The sequence below is a fragment of the Periplaneta americana genome, chromosome 4 (genome assembly GCF_040183065.1).
Source record: "Periplaneta americana isolate PAMFEO1 chromosome 4, P.americana_PAMFEO1_priV1, whole genome shotgun sequence".
Taxonomy (NCBI): Eukaryota; Metazoa; Arthropoda; class Insecta; order Blattodea; family Blattidae; genus Periplaneta; species Periplaneta americana.
In genome coordinates, this window is record NC_091120.1 from 100,176,195 (window position 1) to 100,195,647 (window position 19,453).

Here is a 19,453-nt window from a genome sequence, read left to right on the forward strand (position 1 = left end):
GTATAATTATTCACAAGAAGACTCGAACAGAAGAAAAGAGAAAATGATGGAGAGCACGTGATAATTGGGCTGGTTGGTTGGCCAAGTGGTGTACGTCCAGACTTCTATGTTTTCAGAAGAGCAAATTTAAAGTTTACAATTCACTGTAAATTCAGAATTGTGTATGTCTTGAGTAAATTATGGCATAGCAATAAGTGGAACATATAGGCCTACACTTTCAATTAGAAGTTATAAACCTATCTTTTAACTGTTTTAACTACCTCAAAAGTGAACTTTTCGAAGTCATGATCTCGGAAAAAATAGCGTTCCCAAATTGAAACAAAAATAAATTGGGAAAGGAAATGAGATTGAATAAAAATTGAAACCCTATTCAAAAACAGAACTCTTGTTTATTGTCAAGAAATACAAACAAAAATGAACATTGAAAAGAACAAAATGAAAATGAAAACGATGTCACCTGATATCATGGTTTCATAAACTCATTCCTCGTCATTGGAAACAGTTCAAAGATCAGAATTTAAGCCAAGAAAAAATAATGGTGACAAGGGAGTATAAACTGCAATAGGTCACCCATATCTTTTTTTCTTTGCTTCTGTGACGATGTTTATACATCAGGGTAAGTCGTTTGACGTTGATGCCGAGTCAGGCACATTGACGAGCGCCCTGTTCTGCTACGACGTTTTATCAAGTCAAGCTCTTCGAACTCAACCATTTCGTTCAGATTTTCTTTATAAAGGACAGAGGTTCCATGCGCCTTACTGTACTTGATATGACGCATTTTCAGCCAGTTGCTTTCATTTCCAGCCAGATTTTGTTTTCTCTTCGTGACACTCTTGAAGACTGTCAGAAAATCTGGATGTTTCATTTCATGAACCACAAACTTATTGGTCTTCGGGCTTCCTCCATCACGTTGTACCAATATTTTGGCACATAGCCTAAATGGTTCTATTTCTACTGGCAGTTTCAACACACCCAAAATCACCATCGTTGAAAAGGTGTGAATGTCCCGAAACCAAAAATGTTTGTTCAGTGGTTTCGATGTCATTGTCATTGAACAGAACATAACGCAGAAGTGTGAGGGCTATATTCAAATTTCGATTCTGTCCAGTACAAAAATCGGACCAATCACAATATACTTTATAGCTGGTTTATAAGACAACACTTTCTTGAAGTGAATCAGCAAGGATGAGGCAATCTCCAGAGAGCCCCGAGTCGCATTAGCTTCATCCCAACTCGCGACAATCTCCCATCACTCACTGAAAATGTGTGAAGAAAATATTTTTTGCGCGTTTCAACATTCCTAGAGCCAACATACAAGTAAAATTTGTTCACAATAGTATTAAGCACACGACTACCATCACGAGCACGATGCCTTGCAACAGATACAACGTGAATGAGCCCACACAGATACGTATTTTGTTTACCAAAGTCTCCCATTTTCCAAAATATTTTGAACAATAATTGCTTTCGTTCATCTTCTGTAAGCTTCTAAAAACACGTGCAGTCTACATTACGAAATATCTTAGGTTGTATGAGTCTACCTGAACGATCCTTGTATGATTCACCAGCGTTTTGCAAACGTTTTGTGACCTGATGTTGATCTCCTTTATAATTTCTGATTTTCTTAGACCGTGGAACTGCAGCAGTCTCATCCATATTTGTACAGTCTTTAATACATTGACCACGTTTATTTCACTCTCTGGAACACCACAACCTAATATTATGAATGTTTCACATACAGACTACGTTATTTACAGTCGTGAGCAACATGTACTTAATATGAATGGTTCATACACAGGTTACGTTATTTTATTCTTGAACAACACTTACCTAATAATACAATTTTTGCAACACAACAGAGTAAACAATGTCCACAGGCGGCGACAGCACAAAATCTGTGTGCCGATAACACTGGAAGGAGCACTTGGACGTACACTACTTGACTGCCAAGGCACTCAGCAGTTTCGTTCAGTGTAATAACATTTTGCGCTATTTGTGAGAAAACTATTGAGCTAGGACACACACTACTTGTCGGATACATAGAACTGGATGTTTAGTAACTATAAGTGATGTTAGTGCATTTTGCAATTTTTGTGACTTACACCACTTGGCAGCCAACCCGCCCAATTATATCTTATGTGACATCTCGAGATACGACACGTTTTCATGATTTACGATTTCATATGTCAGTTTCATAACAGTTGACTATCATTTTAATTAAAGAGATACATAATTGCACACACACACAGAAAGACGCATTATATTATCGATTAACTGTACTCCAAATTCCGATACATCCACGTGAAAATTAAATTTACTATTTATCGAGAGTGCTTTATTTGATAACGCACTGTTTGTAAAACCTATACTATCTCTTTGAACAGTAATTCTGTCAATTTTACGCTTCATAAATCGTATACAATACCGCATTCTTCCTATTGAGTTACTGTGTATTGCCTTTTTAGATAAATATGAATTTAGGAAGCAATGTTTTACAATGTAAAATTTAATTGATCTTTGCTTACTGGGTTTGGAAATTGACGATGTGTCGAACAGTTCGAACAAGAATAGATTATGTATCTATTTTGTACTTCTGAAAGCTCTTACAAGTACTTTTTTATAGTAATATACAATATAGTTGAATTAAGGAAATAATACGAGTATAAAAAACACCTAATCATTTATTTTAACTGAAATATGTGTTTGGGGTCCTTTCCACACCAAACATTATTACTGAATAAAGTTTAATTGGTTTTGTAGTTATTTCATAACTAAACCTTTAACTATTATCCAAATACATATGCATAACGGTTTTTTATGGAGCAATAATTGAAGGATTCAGAACCATAGTAGGGCAAGCGCCATTTACTAAAACCGTAGAAAACAAAGGTTAAAATGAAGTTATTATCATAATTCAATGGAAACATATAGCAAGTAATATAAAATATACACATTAAAACTAAATGATATGTCAATCTTCATTAAACTATGGTATTCACTTAACTTTAACCCTTGCTTTCTCCGTTTTTAATAAATGGCGCTTGGCCCACTATGGCTCTGAACCCTTCAATTGGACGGAGTTACGTAACAATAAACCGATCGACAAATCTGCTGTTGGATGGTTTTTAACCCGAAAAAAAATCAAGAATGCAATCTGCACTCTCCTGCCATTTATAACCAAAATTCGTTTATTGCATAACATTAATTACTTTGTTTATTTATTTTGCTGCGCAAAATTAAATCAGCTGCTGGTTCCGTTATTAAAAATCGGTTAGCCTTATTATTATTATTATTATTATTATTATTATTATTATTATTATTATTATTATTATTATTATTATTATTATTGTTGTTGTTGTTGTGCTTTTTTTTTGTAATAATATGAATGTTACAATACTTCTTGCATAAAACGTTTAATAAACAACCGTAAGTATTATTTATTCAATGACCAATATAACGGAAACAAGTTTTTTTAGTTAGCCTCTTACTGCATAACTCCGTCCATTAGTAAAACCCTTCGCGATAGTTATTTCTATGTGAATCGAAGAGTATTAAGATAATGAAACAACTACGGCTGAATAATTAACTGTTACATGTATAATGTGATCCGCCGCCTTGGCTTTGTGGGTAGCATATGCGCTTCTTATCCAAGCGGCCGTGGTTCGATTCCCGGAGTGAACACTGAAAGATATTTATCTTCCGTCCACGGGGCTGGGTGTTCTCTTGTCATGTGCTGTCCTGTGTCGTCTGAGCGGTGACCCTGTGCTGTGCTGACCACACGACCAGAAAGGCCCGCAATATGTGCCTGTCTAGTGTTGGTCAGAATATAATCCTCTCCACACCGCATTGGATTGTAAGTTGGTAACAAAGGAGAAGGAAAAAACATGACGAAGAAAGAAAGCGTATAATGTATATAATTTTTGGCAGTCTTTCTCTGCACTGAAAGAAATTGCATTTCTGATTACAAACCCAACAGACCTGGATTTGATTCCGGACAGATAAGCATAAATTTCTTTCTTTCTAGTAGGAAGTGAATTTATGAGCCCATCTTCTTTCGTTTGTCCTTTATGGTTTTAACCGTTAACCATGCACCAAAAAATCGCGCTAGTAACGGATGTTTTATATTGGGTCAGAATACTTACATTTTGGAAATGAACGAACCAAAAGGTAAATTTCATTATGATTATGTAATTTATCAGTTAATAATGGTACTAATTAAAAACATGCACTGAAATCATTCACTTTCTGTAACCAGTGTGTGTATATGTATATACACATATCACACACATATACATGCATACATGTGTACGGAGGGGGCGGACGGAAGTCCGTCTGCATATTATAGACCATACATGGAGTTCTTATTATGCTTACAACTCCCACAAATTAAGGATGGATGCATGGGAGATCTATGAGTGTCTTTTCACTCCCTCAGATAGTCCAGACATGGTCCTAACTGTCACCAGATTACAGAGTCCCCGAACACCAACCAAACGTCACTTGGGCAGCATCCGACTGACTTGGATGAGAGCAAGGGTCGCCACAAGTGCCCCTCGTCCAGCATCGGGAACGTATTTCCGAAATACTATTGGGTATTATCATATGATCGTTCCCATCTGGCACAAACGTTGCACAGAGTAGCAGTAAACTGGCATGTCATCGCCGAATGTCGTTGTCATCACCGAAGCTCATACATTTTGTCAAGAAATCATTATTTTTAATGACGTGAAATTAAGGGAAGAGAAGAGTGAAGTATAAAATGATATGTTTGTGGAATGAGAAATATAGTGTTGAGGAAGAACAGTGGAAAAACGTCCATTCTCTGACCTTATCCACTACAAATATTACTCCAGTCAGTGCCGAGGATCGAACCTGGGTTCGGATAAGACTGAGTTCTGACACTGAGCTGCTGGAGATACTCATTCAGTAGTCAAGTATTTTATAGACTTTTTGTGCTCAATTTGGAAGAGATCTCTTACATGGCTACTTTAGTAAAGGATCTGTACCGTCGAGTTCATAATTAGATCGTTTCGAGGGAGACTCTTGCAATAGTTATATATAAGCTTAATATTTCAGCTACGTCTAAGCTGGAATACAGTTACCTACTCTCATACTGTACCTGACGTCACAGCCCAGGGATACATCCCGTCTGATACAGCATAGAACCGCATCTTATCACGCTCACTCTAGTTTGTATTGAAGCCGGAACACGGGTCATAGTGAGTGCTTTAAACCAGTGAAATGTAAAATTCGCATTATTTACTTAACGTAACATTTGTATATGTGACGAGGTAAAATGCCGAAAACAAAAAGTTCGAAGTATGAAAGGCTGGAGGACTTAATTCAGGAGTTCGGAGCCAGTAAGTTCTGTGTGAATATGGGCAACATTGCATGTAAGTTGTGCAAAGTAGATATAAAAGTTACAAGAAAACATTGAATTGAAAGACATTGCAATACAAAAAGGCATAGAAACATGATTGAACGTAACTCAAAAGAAGCAGTAGGCCTATCATCAAATTCTGAGAGACAGTACGATAAGAAATCCATGTTTTGGGGGAATCTATGTGCCATGATGATCAAAATTCAAAGTCAATATACCGCTTAATAAATTGAACAATAAACACTTTAGAGCATTTCTAGAAAAGTACACGAAGGAACATATTCCAAGTGAGCCCCAACTCCGTCAGCACTTTCTATCCATACTTTATGGAGAAAAAATGTTTGTCACGCAGGTAGGCCCTGGCCACCTTCGGGCTGTTGCGCTATGATGAAGTCAGTAGTTGCTCTACTTTTATTTCAGGTTGGATGTATGTACTCTATGAACATGCAGTAAGAACATGTTTGTCTCTTTCTCTGCTGCATCACCTGGGTTCTACCTACTATATAGAATATTTACCCGCAACTTGAGTCTTTTGGTAGCAGAAATACTAAGCTTACTTATATGCAATAATGCTTAATGATACAATTTAAAACTCTTTCTTCTATTTTGTTACAGACACGGAGCGGCGAATCCGGGCCAACGATCGTGCTTACAACTCACAGTTTAATTATGCGGTAAGTGAGGTGTCTTTTATCTTCACTACTTCTTGCATTTTGATTCTAAATGCAAAAGATGACTTCTTTTACCTCGGATTCTTTGTAAGAGTTCATCACATTAACTTTGAAGTCGTAGAGGGGAGATGGGAGGTACGGCAGTACTAGAACTAGTAAGAATAGACATCTTCTATACTGCACACTAGTACAAGCAAGGAGGGGAAATATCTTAACATTGACATAGACACAGCATAGCCATTTCCCACCCCAACCCTAGTAGTTCGCATACTTTTTGCAATTAAAATTTAACATTTTCGGATAGTAATGTATGTATGTATGTATGTATGTATGTATGTATGTATGTATGTATGTATGTATGTATGTATGTATGTATGTATGTATGTATGTATGTATGTATGTATGTATGTATGTATGTATGTATGTATGTATGTATGTATGTACAATTTTAGAAGGAAAATATTTTGAAATCAAGTAAGAATAAAATTACACTGTGCTTTTTTTTTTTACCATGATTATACAAAGCAAGAAGGAAACGGATAGATGCCGATTGATTTCTGTGCAATGACGAACGGTAATTGGATTCTGCGGACTTCTTGCTTCAAAATTAATGTAAAGCACTTGAGTATTAGTACAGTAGGAAGCGGAACAGGCTCTTATTGTAAATGTGATAATAATCCGTGGCGCTACAGCACGTGAAGGGCCTAGACCGACCAGCCCGCTGCTGGTCTCATGCCCACATTCCGAAGCAGAGGTGGACGATCATCCAACCAGAATGGAGGTGGTGGTTAGCACAATGATCCTCCTAGCCGTTATAGCTGTGATAGGCATTTCAAATAAATATGTATCTCAACACATACTGTATTTATTTAATTATTTATTTGTTTGTATGTTTGATTGTGTGTTTGTTTGTATGTTTGATTGTGTGTTTGTTTACTATGCAATCATTGTCGACATTGTCACAAGTAATCTGCATTAATATTTCACAATTAGATAAATATTTCTGATTAAGGTTCTGGCTGATATGTACAGCTGTCAAAAGAAAAAGTGGCCGCTCTCCAGGAACAAAGTTCCCTTCGGGTATCTTCGCTACAATTCGGAGACAGGCGATGTTACATGTTGTTGGATCACGTTGCCTGATATCTACAGTTATAATTGAAGTATACTGTGTGTTATTCGATAGCATAAGGGTAGCGTTCAGGCCTCTTATTCATGAGGTCCTGCGTTCGACTACAACCTCGTGCTTTTTATGTCCTTTTTTGTTCTGTTTTTGAGAGAGACAAACTAGACATAATGGCTCCTTTCTCTTTTATGATTATTTTAGTAATTAACATCAGGTTCATTAATATATTATGCCATGACTTTATCATTATCATTATGATATTGTGGCTGCAAATGGAAAGAAAAAAGATTTTATTCTCAATAAAATATCTTTCGTGGCATAAACATAACAAATTTACTGGCGTCGGCCTTAAAACATTCAAACAATTAAGCGTTCAAAAAACAAAACAAAAAGCCACAATTCAATATTTAGTCTATCTTCCTCTTATCTCGATCATCTTGCAGTAGAGTGGGCATGGAATTGACTAGTCTTTGCAAATAGCGACTGTTCTTAGACACGATACTCCAGGCATTCTGAACATACACACATAAATGTTCTGTCCATGGGCAGGTCTTTCATTGCAAACCCAGCAATCTCCAATCTTTCCTATTTTCTGCCTTCCTCTTAGTCTCCGCATATGATCCACGTATCCTAATGTCGTCTATTATTCTTTTCAACCAGAGACCCAACCAATTCCTTTTTCTCTTTCTAATCAGTTTCAGCATCATTATTTCTTCACTCACTTTTTCAAACACAATTTTATTTCTTATTCTGTCTGTCCACTTTACACGCACCGTTCTTCTCCACATCCACATTTCAAATGCTTCAATTCGTTTCTCTTCATTTCGTCGTAATGTCCATGTTCTTTCCCCATACAATGCCACACTCCACACAAAGCACTTCACTAGTCTCTTCCTTAGTTCTTTTTCCAGAGGTCCGCAGAAGATCCTTCTTCTTCTATTAAAAGCTTCCTTTGTTCATGTTTGCAGTTTTCTTGGGAAGGATAGGCCTAAATGCGGTAACATCCCGTTGCTTTCCGCACACCACTATCTCTTTCGCATCTTATTAAATTCCAGGGGGCCCAAGCGTGGAGATGAGGAGAGTGGATTTGACTAATTGGGCCCCTCCGGACTTCACCGAAAGTCACGGCAAGGGTTAAATATTAATTCTATCAGGATGTTTGACCCGGTCAGAGACCGGGAAATCTCAATTAGCCTTTGCCCCCCGCATCCTGGACTAGCTTCTACGAATCATCAGAAAATCTTAGAGTGTGATTGGGCCAATTTTTCCGAAAATGTTTCCACACTTTTGCTCTCGTAGCTCAGCGGACGAATGTCGGAATTTAGATGTCAACGTCTCAGGTTCAATTCCTCGTTACTCCTTTTCATTTTATTGTGGTTCAAGATAGTATGATGTAATAATACAAAAAGAAAAACTAATACCAGTATTATGCAACTGGATTTTTCCAAACCTAATATTAAATTTATGTTATTTATATCGCTAAATAACGGTTACAATATAAATAACTTGAATATTATTTATACACTATCACTAAAGAACGATAACAGAATATAAATGATAAATATCGGTTTGTTTAATTAATATATTGCGAAAGAACAATAACAATATAAATAACTTGAATATTGTTTTATAATGCTAATGAAGGAAAACAGAATATAAATGATAACTTGAATATTGTTTTATAATGCTAATGAAGGAAAACAGAATATAAATGATAACTTGAATATTATTTAAATCGCTAAGAACGATAACAATATAAAAAACGTGAATATTATTCATATCGGAATTTCACAGATTTATTACAGATGTATTTAAGAAATTGTAGAAGAATAGTAAATGGTAACAGTGTCCAATTTATTCTTCTTGGAGCCAAATTTGTAACTTTTAAAAGTGTGGTTACTATGTTGAAGTGTATGTGTTGTAACGGATACTTGATTTGTTATGTATGTGAGTCAGTTATGGGATGCTTGATGTCGTCGCAATGTCCTAATTATAGTTTAATTGTGTTTGTGTGACTATTGTGTATTAATTTATGATGTATGGTACGGAAAGCTGCATATTTGTGTTATAGAAGTGTTACGTATGTGTGTTATTAATGTTTTGTATGTTTCAAATTGATACCTGATATTTGTTTTGCAATCGCAATGCCTAATTTACGGATTGTTTATGTTTTGTTTACATCGCGTAAGCTAATTTAATTTTCTTTTCCATTTCTCTTTATGCTTATCTTTTTTGTGTATAAAACTATAGCCCTAACATACATATGTAAAATAGGGCTATCCCCTTTTGGAGATACAATAATAATAATTATTATTCATATCGTTATAATACGATAACAGAATACAAATGATGACCTGAATTTTATTCATATCTCTAAAGAACGATAACAAAATATAAATAACGTGATATCCATAAAGAACGATAACTGGATATAAATGATAATTTGAATATCATTTACATCGCTAAAGAACGATTAAAAAATAAAATGAAAACTTGAAGAAGGCCCGAACCCACGACCTTTGAATCATTAAACAAGCACTCTACCGCTGGTCTACGAGGCGCAGATATGGAACACTTTCATAGTTCCGGAACTGCTTGTACAAGCACATGCATCGTGTAAAATCGCCGCGACCCGAAGTGGACTTTGAAAATATTCGCTGTTCACGAGTGCGGCCACTTTTTTTTTTTTGACAGCTGTACATCTATGTCACTTACGAGATTCAAACCTGTCTTCGGACGGTTGACTAAACAGCAACAACATTTAGGTAAATAAAATCGTGAATTTTGTATTCCACGCCATACTTACAGATTTAATGAAAGGGTTTATAGATATGCATTCATTCATTCATTCATTCCATTCATTCATTCATTCATTCATTCATTCATTCATTCATTCATTCATTCATTCATTCCATTCATTCATTCATTCATTCATTCCCAAGGGCAGGTCTTTCACTGCAAACCCAGCATTCTCCAATCTTTCCTATTTTCAGCCTTCCTCTTAGTCTATGATCCATGTAATTATCTTAATGTAGTCTATCATCTGGTATCTTCTTCTGCCCCGAACTCTTCCTGCCTACTGAAGGGTGCACTGGAAGGAATGGTGAACGGGAGAAGAGTTCGGGGCAGAAGAAGATATCAGATGTTAGACGACATTAAGATGTATGGATCATAATCGGAGACTAAGAGGAAGGCAGAAAATAGGAAAGATTGGAGAAAGCTGGGTTTGCAGTGAAAGATCTGCCCTTGGGCAGATCACTGTGAAAGAATGTGTGTGTAAATTCTTGCATATCACATTTTCTCTACGTGTACTGTTTAAAAACGTATTGGGAATATGCCTTAACTCGGATTAAAATTACAGTGAGACATTTTTCTTTTCAGATCTTGATTATCCATAATCTACCTTTTGTTTGTATGATGAATTGATTGTAAGAAATGAGCCAATGGATCTTTGCAATAGTTTGTTACAACCAAAATGTTTTCGTGCTGGAGGTTGTAGGGTCTGAAGCTTAAGTTTCCTTTACTTCTACAGCAGAGATGGGCATCGTGCCTCACTTGAGAATTTGTGCCTCACTGACCTTCACAGAGCTTATCGCTATGAGTGACATCATTTTCACAGTCCCCGTTCCTCACTCACGCAGCTCCTAGGCGTGGGCAGGTTCTATATCAGTTTCATAAGCAATATCAGTGGTGGCATAATGGGATTATCAAAGTAGTGTGTACGCGTTAGAAACCGATTATTTCATGAGAAATGGGAGGAAGAGTTTTTTTGCTGTTTAGAAGGGGAGAACATACGATGTATGTTATGCTCGAAAATCATATTAGGCATTAATAAATTTAATATACAACGACATTACTCCTTATGTCATAAAGAACATGCTGAATTAGAAGGTAAGACAAATTAAATGTTATTTTTCGTACTATTCCGAAGAAAATTTATGATCATAACATTTGCATAGTATATTAAATACGACATTATACCTTAAACACGCCGCATTAAAAGGTAGCCTATGAGGAATTAAATGTTGTTTGTACGTATTATTTCCCCCCCCCCCAAAAAAAAATAAAATGTGTGTAGAAAACGAAATATGATTTTCTGATTTTAGGTCGAGAACGTGCAAATCTATTAAGTAAACTTGAGAAACGCCAGAATATTCAAGAAAATAAACGTAGACAACGTGATGGAATATTATTGGCTAGTTACGCAATTTCTCGCCTGTGATTTAAATCAATTCAGCTACGGAGAAACAGTAAAGAGGTTTATGATTAAAGCTGCCGAATTAATTTGCCAAATTGAATAAAAGTTTTCGAGTCTCTCACGTTAACCAAGCGCTTTCCTAATAATTCGCCACTGACCGCTTTAGCGATTACGATAAGGTGACACAGGTCACAGCAGTTTATATTTCCCATCCTACTCTGCAGTCTCCTCTCCTAGCAAACAAACTATTTCAAATCGAGTGCCTCACGTAACCGAAAATTGTGCCCATGTATGTTCTACAGGAAGCTCTTGATGCTCGTGGAATCATGCATGACGAAAGACATTTAGGAAGGAAATTGAATATTATTGTGATGTACCGAAGTATACTGTATACAGTATGACATTTCCATGCAGGAATTCTGCGTTATCATATGAAGAAGGATGGGTGGAGCGAAGATCACGTAGAATTTCTGCACGGAAATATCATAATGTGTACTTCGGTACATCACAATAATATGATATGCATAAATAATCACTTGGTGATTTAAGACGGCGCTCATTCCGTCGGATCCCGGCCACTTAATCACTCGTAATGAGTGCACCTTGCACATAGTGTGTTGGACATTGTGCCACTGTCACACATCTGTGACACAGTACAAAAGGGTTGGCCACTAAAGGGAAACTAAGAGGTGGAACTTAAACTGAGAGGGTTCAATCCGGCATCGGAACTGGAATCCGATGTGGCTTAGTGGATAAAGCGTCAGCACATAGAGCTGAAAACCCAGGTTCGAGTCCCGGTGCCGGAGAGAATTTTTTCTCCGCTCCACCATCCTTCATCAAGGAAATGGAAGTTGTAGAGGTTCACTTCTGTGGTTATGGTGATCGTAGACTTTCAGTCTTCCCGATTTCAGTTACTTAACTTTAGGCCCATATGTAAGACGTTGGCAAAGTGGTGGTGGTGGAACCTGCCTCCATGTGTCTGAAGTGCGTGAGAGCGCCATTCATTGAGTTCCAGAATTTATTTCCGTATCCGTACATCTAGGTCTACAGCAATCTCTTCTAAACTATTGGTCGGATTTTCTATATATTCAATATCTTCTAGTCGATTCATCTGGACTGGTGCACATGAAATATATAATATTTTAGCAGAACATTAATAGATTTTTTGATCATATACAGAGACTGAGAGGAAGGCGCAAATAGGGAAGATTGGAGAATGCCGAGTTTGCTGTTAAGGGCCTACCCTTTGGCAGAAAACTATGAATGGAATGAATTAACATTTGAAATCGTAAACAGAAAATGGCGATAATTTCGAAATATATCTTAACGATTTTCATTGTTGTTTCTTGCATAATGTGAAGAGATGTATCGGAATAATTAATTATTATAGGGAGGATTATTTTTATTTTCATTACGAATTATTTTAAAGTCTAGCTGTGAATAAATGTGTAGTACTCAAAGGCCAATTGTTAAGAAACATGTCTTATCTTTTTTAAAAGCATTTTAAAGAAGTTCTGAAAGGTTTAGAATGAAGAGGAGAGATTTGTTCACTAACATACTTTTGATATTTGAATTCCGACTTTCGCAGAGGGGAAAATGAAATTAGAAAATATAATTCACATATAATCAGCTTATGTAAATTTGTGAAAAATTAATTACCTGTGTCTAGTTAAAACATGCAATTTTAAAATGAAGTCAGATGTTTTCACTTTGGGATAACAGAGAATGAATGGCTTGTGTGTAGTCTAGAGAACGATGGTTGTATTCGGGGTAATTTGCGTCCATATTGAATTTTTTCCTTTTAGAAATGTCATTTGTAGGGCTCGGAATTTTAGGATTTTGTAATCATCATTTTAGGCTTCATGAAGAGATGGTTTAGCCCTTTTTAGAATTTTATTTCTTCAAGCCATACTGTATTGTTTGTATTAAACTGACAAATATTTGCATTAAAGTAAGTAGGCCTACCATAACGAATGTGAACTGCAAATACTTTTTCTGTGTGATTAACGATAACCGTTTATTGAATTTAGAGCAACAAAAAAAAAAAAAAAACATTCTTAGCCACCGGCGTGGCTCAATCGGTTAAGGCGCTTGCGTGCCGGTCTGAAGTTTTGCTCAGGCGCGGGTTTGATTCCCGCTTGGGCTCATTACCTGGTTGGGTTTTTTCCGAGGTTTTCCCCAACCGTAAGGTGAATGCCAGGTAATCTATGGCGAATCCTCGGCCTCATCTCGCCAAATACCATCTCGCTATCACCAATCTCATCGACGCTAAATAACTTCGTAGTTGGTACAGCGTCGTTAAATAACCAACTAAAAAAGAAAACATTCTTCAAGAAAGTACACACCATACAAAACAAAATGCTCACTTTTTTTTTAAGATGAACTGTAGCAATGAGCAACTATGTACAGATACGGAATTAAAATTTGGAGTTACCTTATTGTATGTTTCGCTTACAACACACTGCGCATGTGCAGTAAACAAGAGCTCCTGTATATATGCTACTTGTGGACAGTCATATGAAATTGTTGCCTACATACAGGTTGACTCCTATCAAGAGACGCTTCAAATTTTAATCCCTTATCTGTACAATTCCAAATTATCTGTAGTGAAACATTTTATATTGTCCCTCAACAATTTTTTGTAGTGAGAAAAGGTTCGCTCCACACAACATGAAATCACTTCATGGATGCCACTGCTTTCGGTCTCCATGATAATTCTCCAGTTATTTCTCCTCCTTGAAGAGGTGCAGCTATGTCTTTCATCTTCGCGTATTCAGGATTCCGTTCAAGGACTTTAGAGAGCTTTGAAAGCACATCGTCCACTAGTCCTGATATTTTCTTATTTTAAACTGCTTTAATGATGTTCATTGCTTATTTAGTGGAAGGGATATACCCTCCAGGTGTTCAATGGTAGCAGGAGAGTCAGCAAAATGGGTTTTGATGAATGAAAGAGAAGTGATATTTTTTTCTATCCTGAAGAGCATTCTTGCCTTCGAGATGGAAGCAGCGTCACTGTTGACGAATTATTGCCTATGACTCTTTTATTTCCTCATGATGATCGACGTAGTAGAGTGCGCCTGACAACCACCAAGTTCCTCAACGAGTTATTTATTATTGGTTTTGATGGTAGACTTACTTCTGGTAGCATATCTTTGAATGTCTGGATATGACTACGTGATTTAAGAAAATCTTTCTCGACACAAGAAACAGTAGCATAGACCACTAAAGGAAATGCATTTGTTTTGAAAAAGGAATAATTTAATTAAATGTTCGGAACAAGCATAGGCTATGGCTACAAGTATTGTTGCAATTATGTATTTGAAAGAATTTCACCAAAATCAATGTGAAATGTTATATCTATAAAATAATTTAAACTAATTGAGAAAATACCTTTAAAGAGGTAAATATGTAATGTGCCGCCTTTCAGTACCCGCCGTAATGAAATATTTTACGATATGAAGGGGCGATTTTGAAGTATTTCTTCCTCTTTATATCATTATTGAACTGGTCTCCGATTCAAAATCTTTCTTACAGTTTTCGCTGTGTGGCACTGTTTAGCTAGGTAGCAGGATTACCAACCCTCCCGTATTTCCCGGGATCTCCCTTATTTGCCCCTAATTTTTAACAGTCTCCCGGCTCCCGTATTTTTCTCCTCTTCGAACATTTTTCTCCCTTATTTTTGTATAATGTAAAAATCATTATTCTAAACATTTTATTTTGCCTTGAATGATGATTGTTTATTATGACGAATTTTGTTGTTCAAGGGATCATTGAAATGTGCAGTCTTTGCGGAAGGTAATGGTTGCAGGAAATGGGTTTTAGTGCTCACCTGTTTAAAATAAAATAATGTTAATATTATAATCTTGAAAAAAAAACTGACTAGTTTTGTTCTAAGCATACCAAGTAGTAATGCTCATACAAAGAGGAACGTTGCATTTTTGTTCCGCCGATCTATACCAGCAAACAGTCGCGTACTGTAATTAAAAAGTTTAGTTTTATTTTCCATCAATATCACTCGTAGGCCTACATATAAATTATAGTTGCTGTTTTTCCACTGCTTAATATTTTTCTTTGCTAAAGAAACAGACCTTCAGTCAGTGGTGATAGTGATCCAATAAGCATAATATCTGTGTGAGCTTGGTCTATATATCTACTGAATGAACTGTAGTGACCGAGGTCTCAATGTCAACAAACCAGCAAAACAAAAATGTACAGTCTGGTAGTAACCAAACTTATCTTTGTGCCAATGATGCATGGCCTTAGAATCAGAAACAAAATGAACAGTTAACATTGCATAAAAAGAACAATAATTGACAATTATATCCTTCGTAATTTTCAATATAAAATAATTTACCCATATATGTAAAAATAACAAACAAAATACATAATAACATGTATCTAGCCTTGTTACAATTAATAATAATTTATATTTTCAGTTTATCAAAAATATACTTTTCTATGTTCATAAAAATAATATTGTACCCTGAAAATGTTCGTTCTGTCACAAGACGTAACTGGAGCAAATCTGAAATATTATACAGTATTCCTTACTGTATCACCAAGTGAACAACAGTTTTATGAATATAATAGTGCATTTCGTACATGGCACATTGCATTAAACCCATAATTCGACAATTCTTTTCAAGAACACTTTTCATTTTTTGTTTTAATAACTATTGGGACTTCTGCTTGAACAATAATTATTCTTTCACATCTCGCGGCGTCAGTCATTTCTATATTTCTGGACTGTAGCAGAGTGCTGCTGGAGGCAATTATTTGAAGGAATGCTGAAACATACCAACACCATACTTATTTCGATAAAAACAAAAAATCGTCTATTTTGAATGAAATTTTGAAGTAGAATGTTTCTCCTGATTGTTGTATCTCCCATGTAAAGTATTCCATATAAGTATCTCGTAGCATATCGTCCCTGAAATAATATTTCTTCCTTACATTTGTATACACATTACATAATTTCCACATAATATGAGTCTTCATTTGCTGATAAGCTTGTATGATCACCAGTAAATCTTGAAGTTTTGCATTCATCTTCGTGTGATTGGAAGATTTAAATTCTGTCATGTTAAAAATCGTTCACTAAACTGTACAACTCAACTGCAAACGTTAGCACGCAATGAAAGTGCTTCTTACTATGCATGTTGCTGAAATGTAATTACGAAAATCATCCATCCACAGTTGCGGATATACTGTGAATTGTTTATGTGACAGCTGACAACTAGTGAAATGATCTATATGCGTGGCTGCACACAACCTGATATATATTTTTTGGTACGAACTTTCTATCTCTACAAAGAATTAACACAGATATTTCTCCTTAATTTGTTTGTGATTTTCTGTTTATTAAGAATTAATTTTGATTTATTTAAAAACTACTCGCTCTTTTGTGTTTATTATCTGTCCATATACAATCCCCTGCCATTATTTTTTTTATTTTAGGGCCATTTTTTTCTGTAAATGTAAGGACATTTTATTGGTAATTTTCAGCTATTTTAGGTCTTCAACATCCGCCCCCTACTTAGCATGTTTGTAGCTGACCTTGCACTACCTTTCGTGGGCGAACGCGCCCTGCTTGACCGCTGAACTGTGCCGCTGTAAGTGAGCCCGGATAAAATTATGGCTCTATATAATTCACGTGGTAAAGCTTATTGAATTGTTACAAAATGCGTAAGCCGTATGATTAAGTACCCCCTTACGTGTCATCTTCGTGATACTTGTTTTGTAGTGACCATGACTTTCCTTCCGTCATTCCCTTCATCAGATAACGTGGCTGACATTGCGGTGGATGAACGATTTACAAATCAGAATGTAGGTCTACGTATTCATACGAAAAACATGCAGCAATCCCTACTTTTCTCGTAGGAACGTGTTTTATACTTAGTTAAAATCACTATCAACATATGTACCTGTACTGTGACATCGACTTCCCAAATGCGAGGCGCTTTTCTTGAGACTGCATCTCGTTCACGCGTCATGGTCACCGTTTAATTCCACTTTATTTCCCGAATAAAATGATCCTGAAATACTCAATGGCTAAGGCGCAACTTTGTCGCCTTGTTCAAGCCATGGTTACGGGTTCGAGTGCTACCTAGAGCATGAATGTCTGTTTACTTTGTCGATGTGGTGGTGTTCTTTGTTGTATTACCGGGTGCTTTTTTCTCGAAAACGATTTGTTTCTGAGTGTTCGCGAAAAAATTTCTAAACAAAAAACCTATATAAAGAATCGAGTTACACTTCCATTTTCGGGAAGTAAGGGTAACCCAGGATCAACTTTTAATTTTCAAATTAGAACATAGGTTACGTAAGGTATCTTTGGATAGGACTTTTAAAAAGAAATAACCTTTACTAATTTCTTTTCTAACTTTCATTCTTTTCACAATCAAAGAGAAAAGAAAAATAAATTTTAAATAAGCATCTCCGTTTTGGTTCTGCTACATGCGGTGTAAGGGTATTTGGCCGCCTCGTTCTCCTGACTTATCGCGGGATGTCTTTTATTTGTGGAAACGAATTAAAGAAATCGTCTACCAGGTACATCCAACAACAAGGGAAAGAAAGAATTAGAGCAGATTGTGGACGATAAGACAAAATTTTGCAATCTGATGGAGTCCTAAAATCCGATATTTCATTGTCAGAGATATGGAAAGCGTGTATGCGCGTGAAAATATCGAAATCTGTTTCTTAAAGCGTCACAATTTTTATTAATGTTACATAAAAAGTAAAAGTACTGCAGTAATCAAAATGTATTAATTTCTATTTCGTTCTGTGGAATTATATAAGAATCAAATTCTGCTTATATATATATATAGGGTATGTTCCAGAAATGGGTTACAAACTGACTGCGGCATTCACCAAAAGTAAGTAAAGGTAACTTCTAATAAACATATGTAAAGAAAATACTTTCAAAGTTACAGACGGATTTTTTCCATTGATGGGGTAGTAGGGTAATAAGAATTTGAAAGACAAAACTTCTTACGTTTGTGTGTTTAAATCTTTCGTTAAGAACAGAGGATACTATTTGACACTCTAACGTGTAACATGTCTTCGCAAACGTACATGTAGGTTGACTGTGTAGATCGTTCGGAATGCCATATGCTTGTGAGGTCCAGTCATTTGGCCTTATTCCGTTAGATGTTAGGGTGTGGGCACATTTTAGGTTTTGTCGAATTCAGGGTCAGTCGTTGGCAGGGAGACATTGTATCAACGAATTGTGAATCCTTATTAGCAGTTTGAGAGATATCAGAAATCCTCAGAACAAACGCGTGCTTCTCTGTGACGAGGTCTTAAACACTACCAATAACTGGAAGTTTTTTGATACAGAAATGACAGTGAAGATCTTGTAGCTTCGTATGTATTATTTGTTAGGCCTAAGCTAAGCGTTTTACCTATTTTTGTGATTACTGTCTGCTGTCAAAGTCTGTAATCCACATTTGAACAATCTGTATAAATTACCTCAACACTTGTGACATTTTTGTTACCTTCATTTCTATTATTTCTTATACAGATCATATACGAGTAACACTGGCCCTGAAAAACTGATGAGGCCATTCATTCTACACGCGCCCTAGAAAAAGAGGGGAACATGCTAATAAATTCTCATGATGTAGCAATGACAGTGAAGATCTTGTAGCTTCGTATGTATTATTTGTTAGCTCGAGGCTATGATTACTACAAGCTTTTTACTTAGGGCCTACTTTGGTGATTACTGTTTATTGTCAAAGTTTGTAACCCATTTTTCAACATTCTGTATAATTTATCTCAACACTTGTGAATGTGAGGCTATATTTTCTACAAGCTGTTTACTGCCAAAGTTTGTAACCCATTTTTGAACGTTCTGTATAATTTACCTCAACACTTGTGAATGTAAGGCTATGTTTACTACAAGCTTACTTTGGTGATTACTGTTTACTGTCAAAGTTTGTAACCCATTTTTGAACATTCTGTGAATGTAAGGCTATGTTTACTACAAGCTTTTTACTTACTTTGGTGATTACTGTTTACTGTCAAAGTTTGTAACCAATTTTTGAACATTCTATATAATTTACCTAAACATTTGTGAATGTGTT

At 36.0% G+C, this 19,453-nt stretch overlaps 1 protein-coding gene across 7 annotated transcripts in view; it reads left to right on the top strand.

Annotated features, from left to right (window-relative positions):
* ATP8B (ATPase phospholipid transporting 8B) overlaps window positions 1-19,453 on the top strand; it is a 634,707-nt gene that overhangs the window by 504,025 nt on the left and 111,229 nt on the right. For all 7 annotated transcript variants that reach the window (XM_069823802.1, XM_069823803.1, XM_069823800.1 and 4 more), the window contains one exon: window positions 5,996-6,054. In XM_069823802.1, the coding sequence (XP_069679903.1) occupies window positions 5,996-6,054 (59 nt within the window). The remainder of the gene's footprint in view (window positions 1-5,995; window positions 6,055-19,453) is intronic.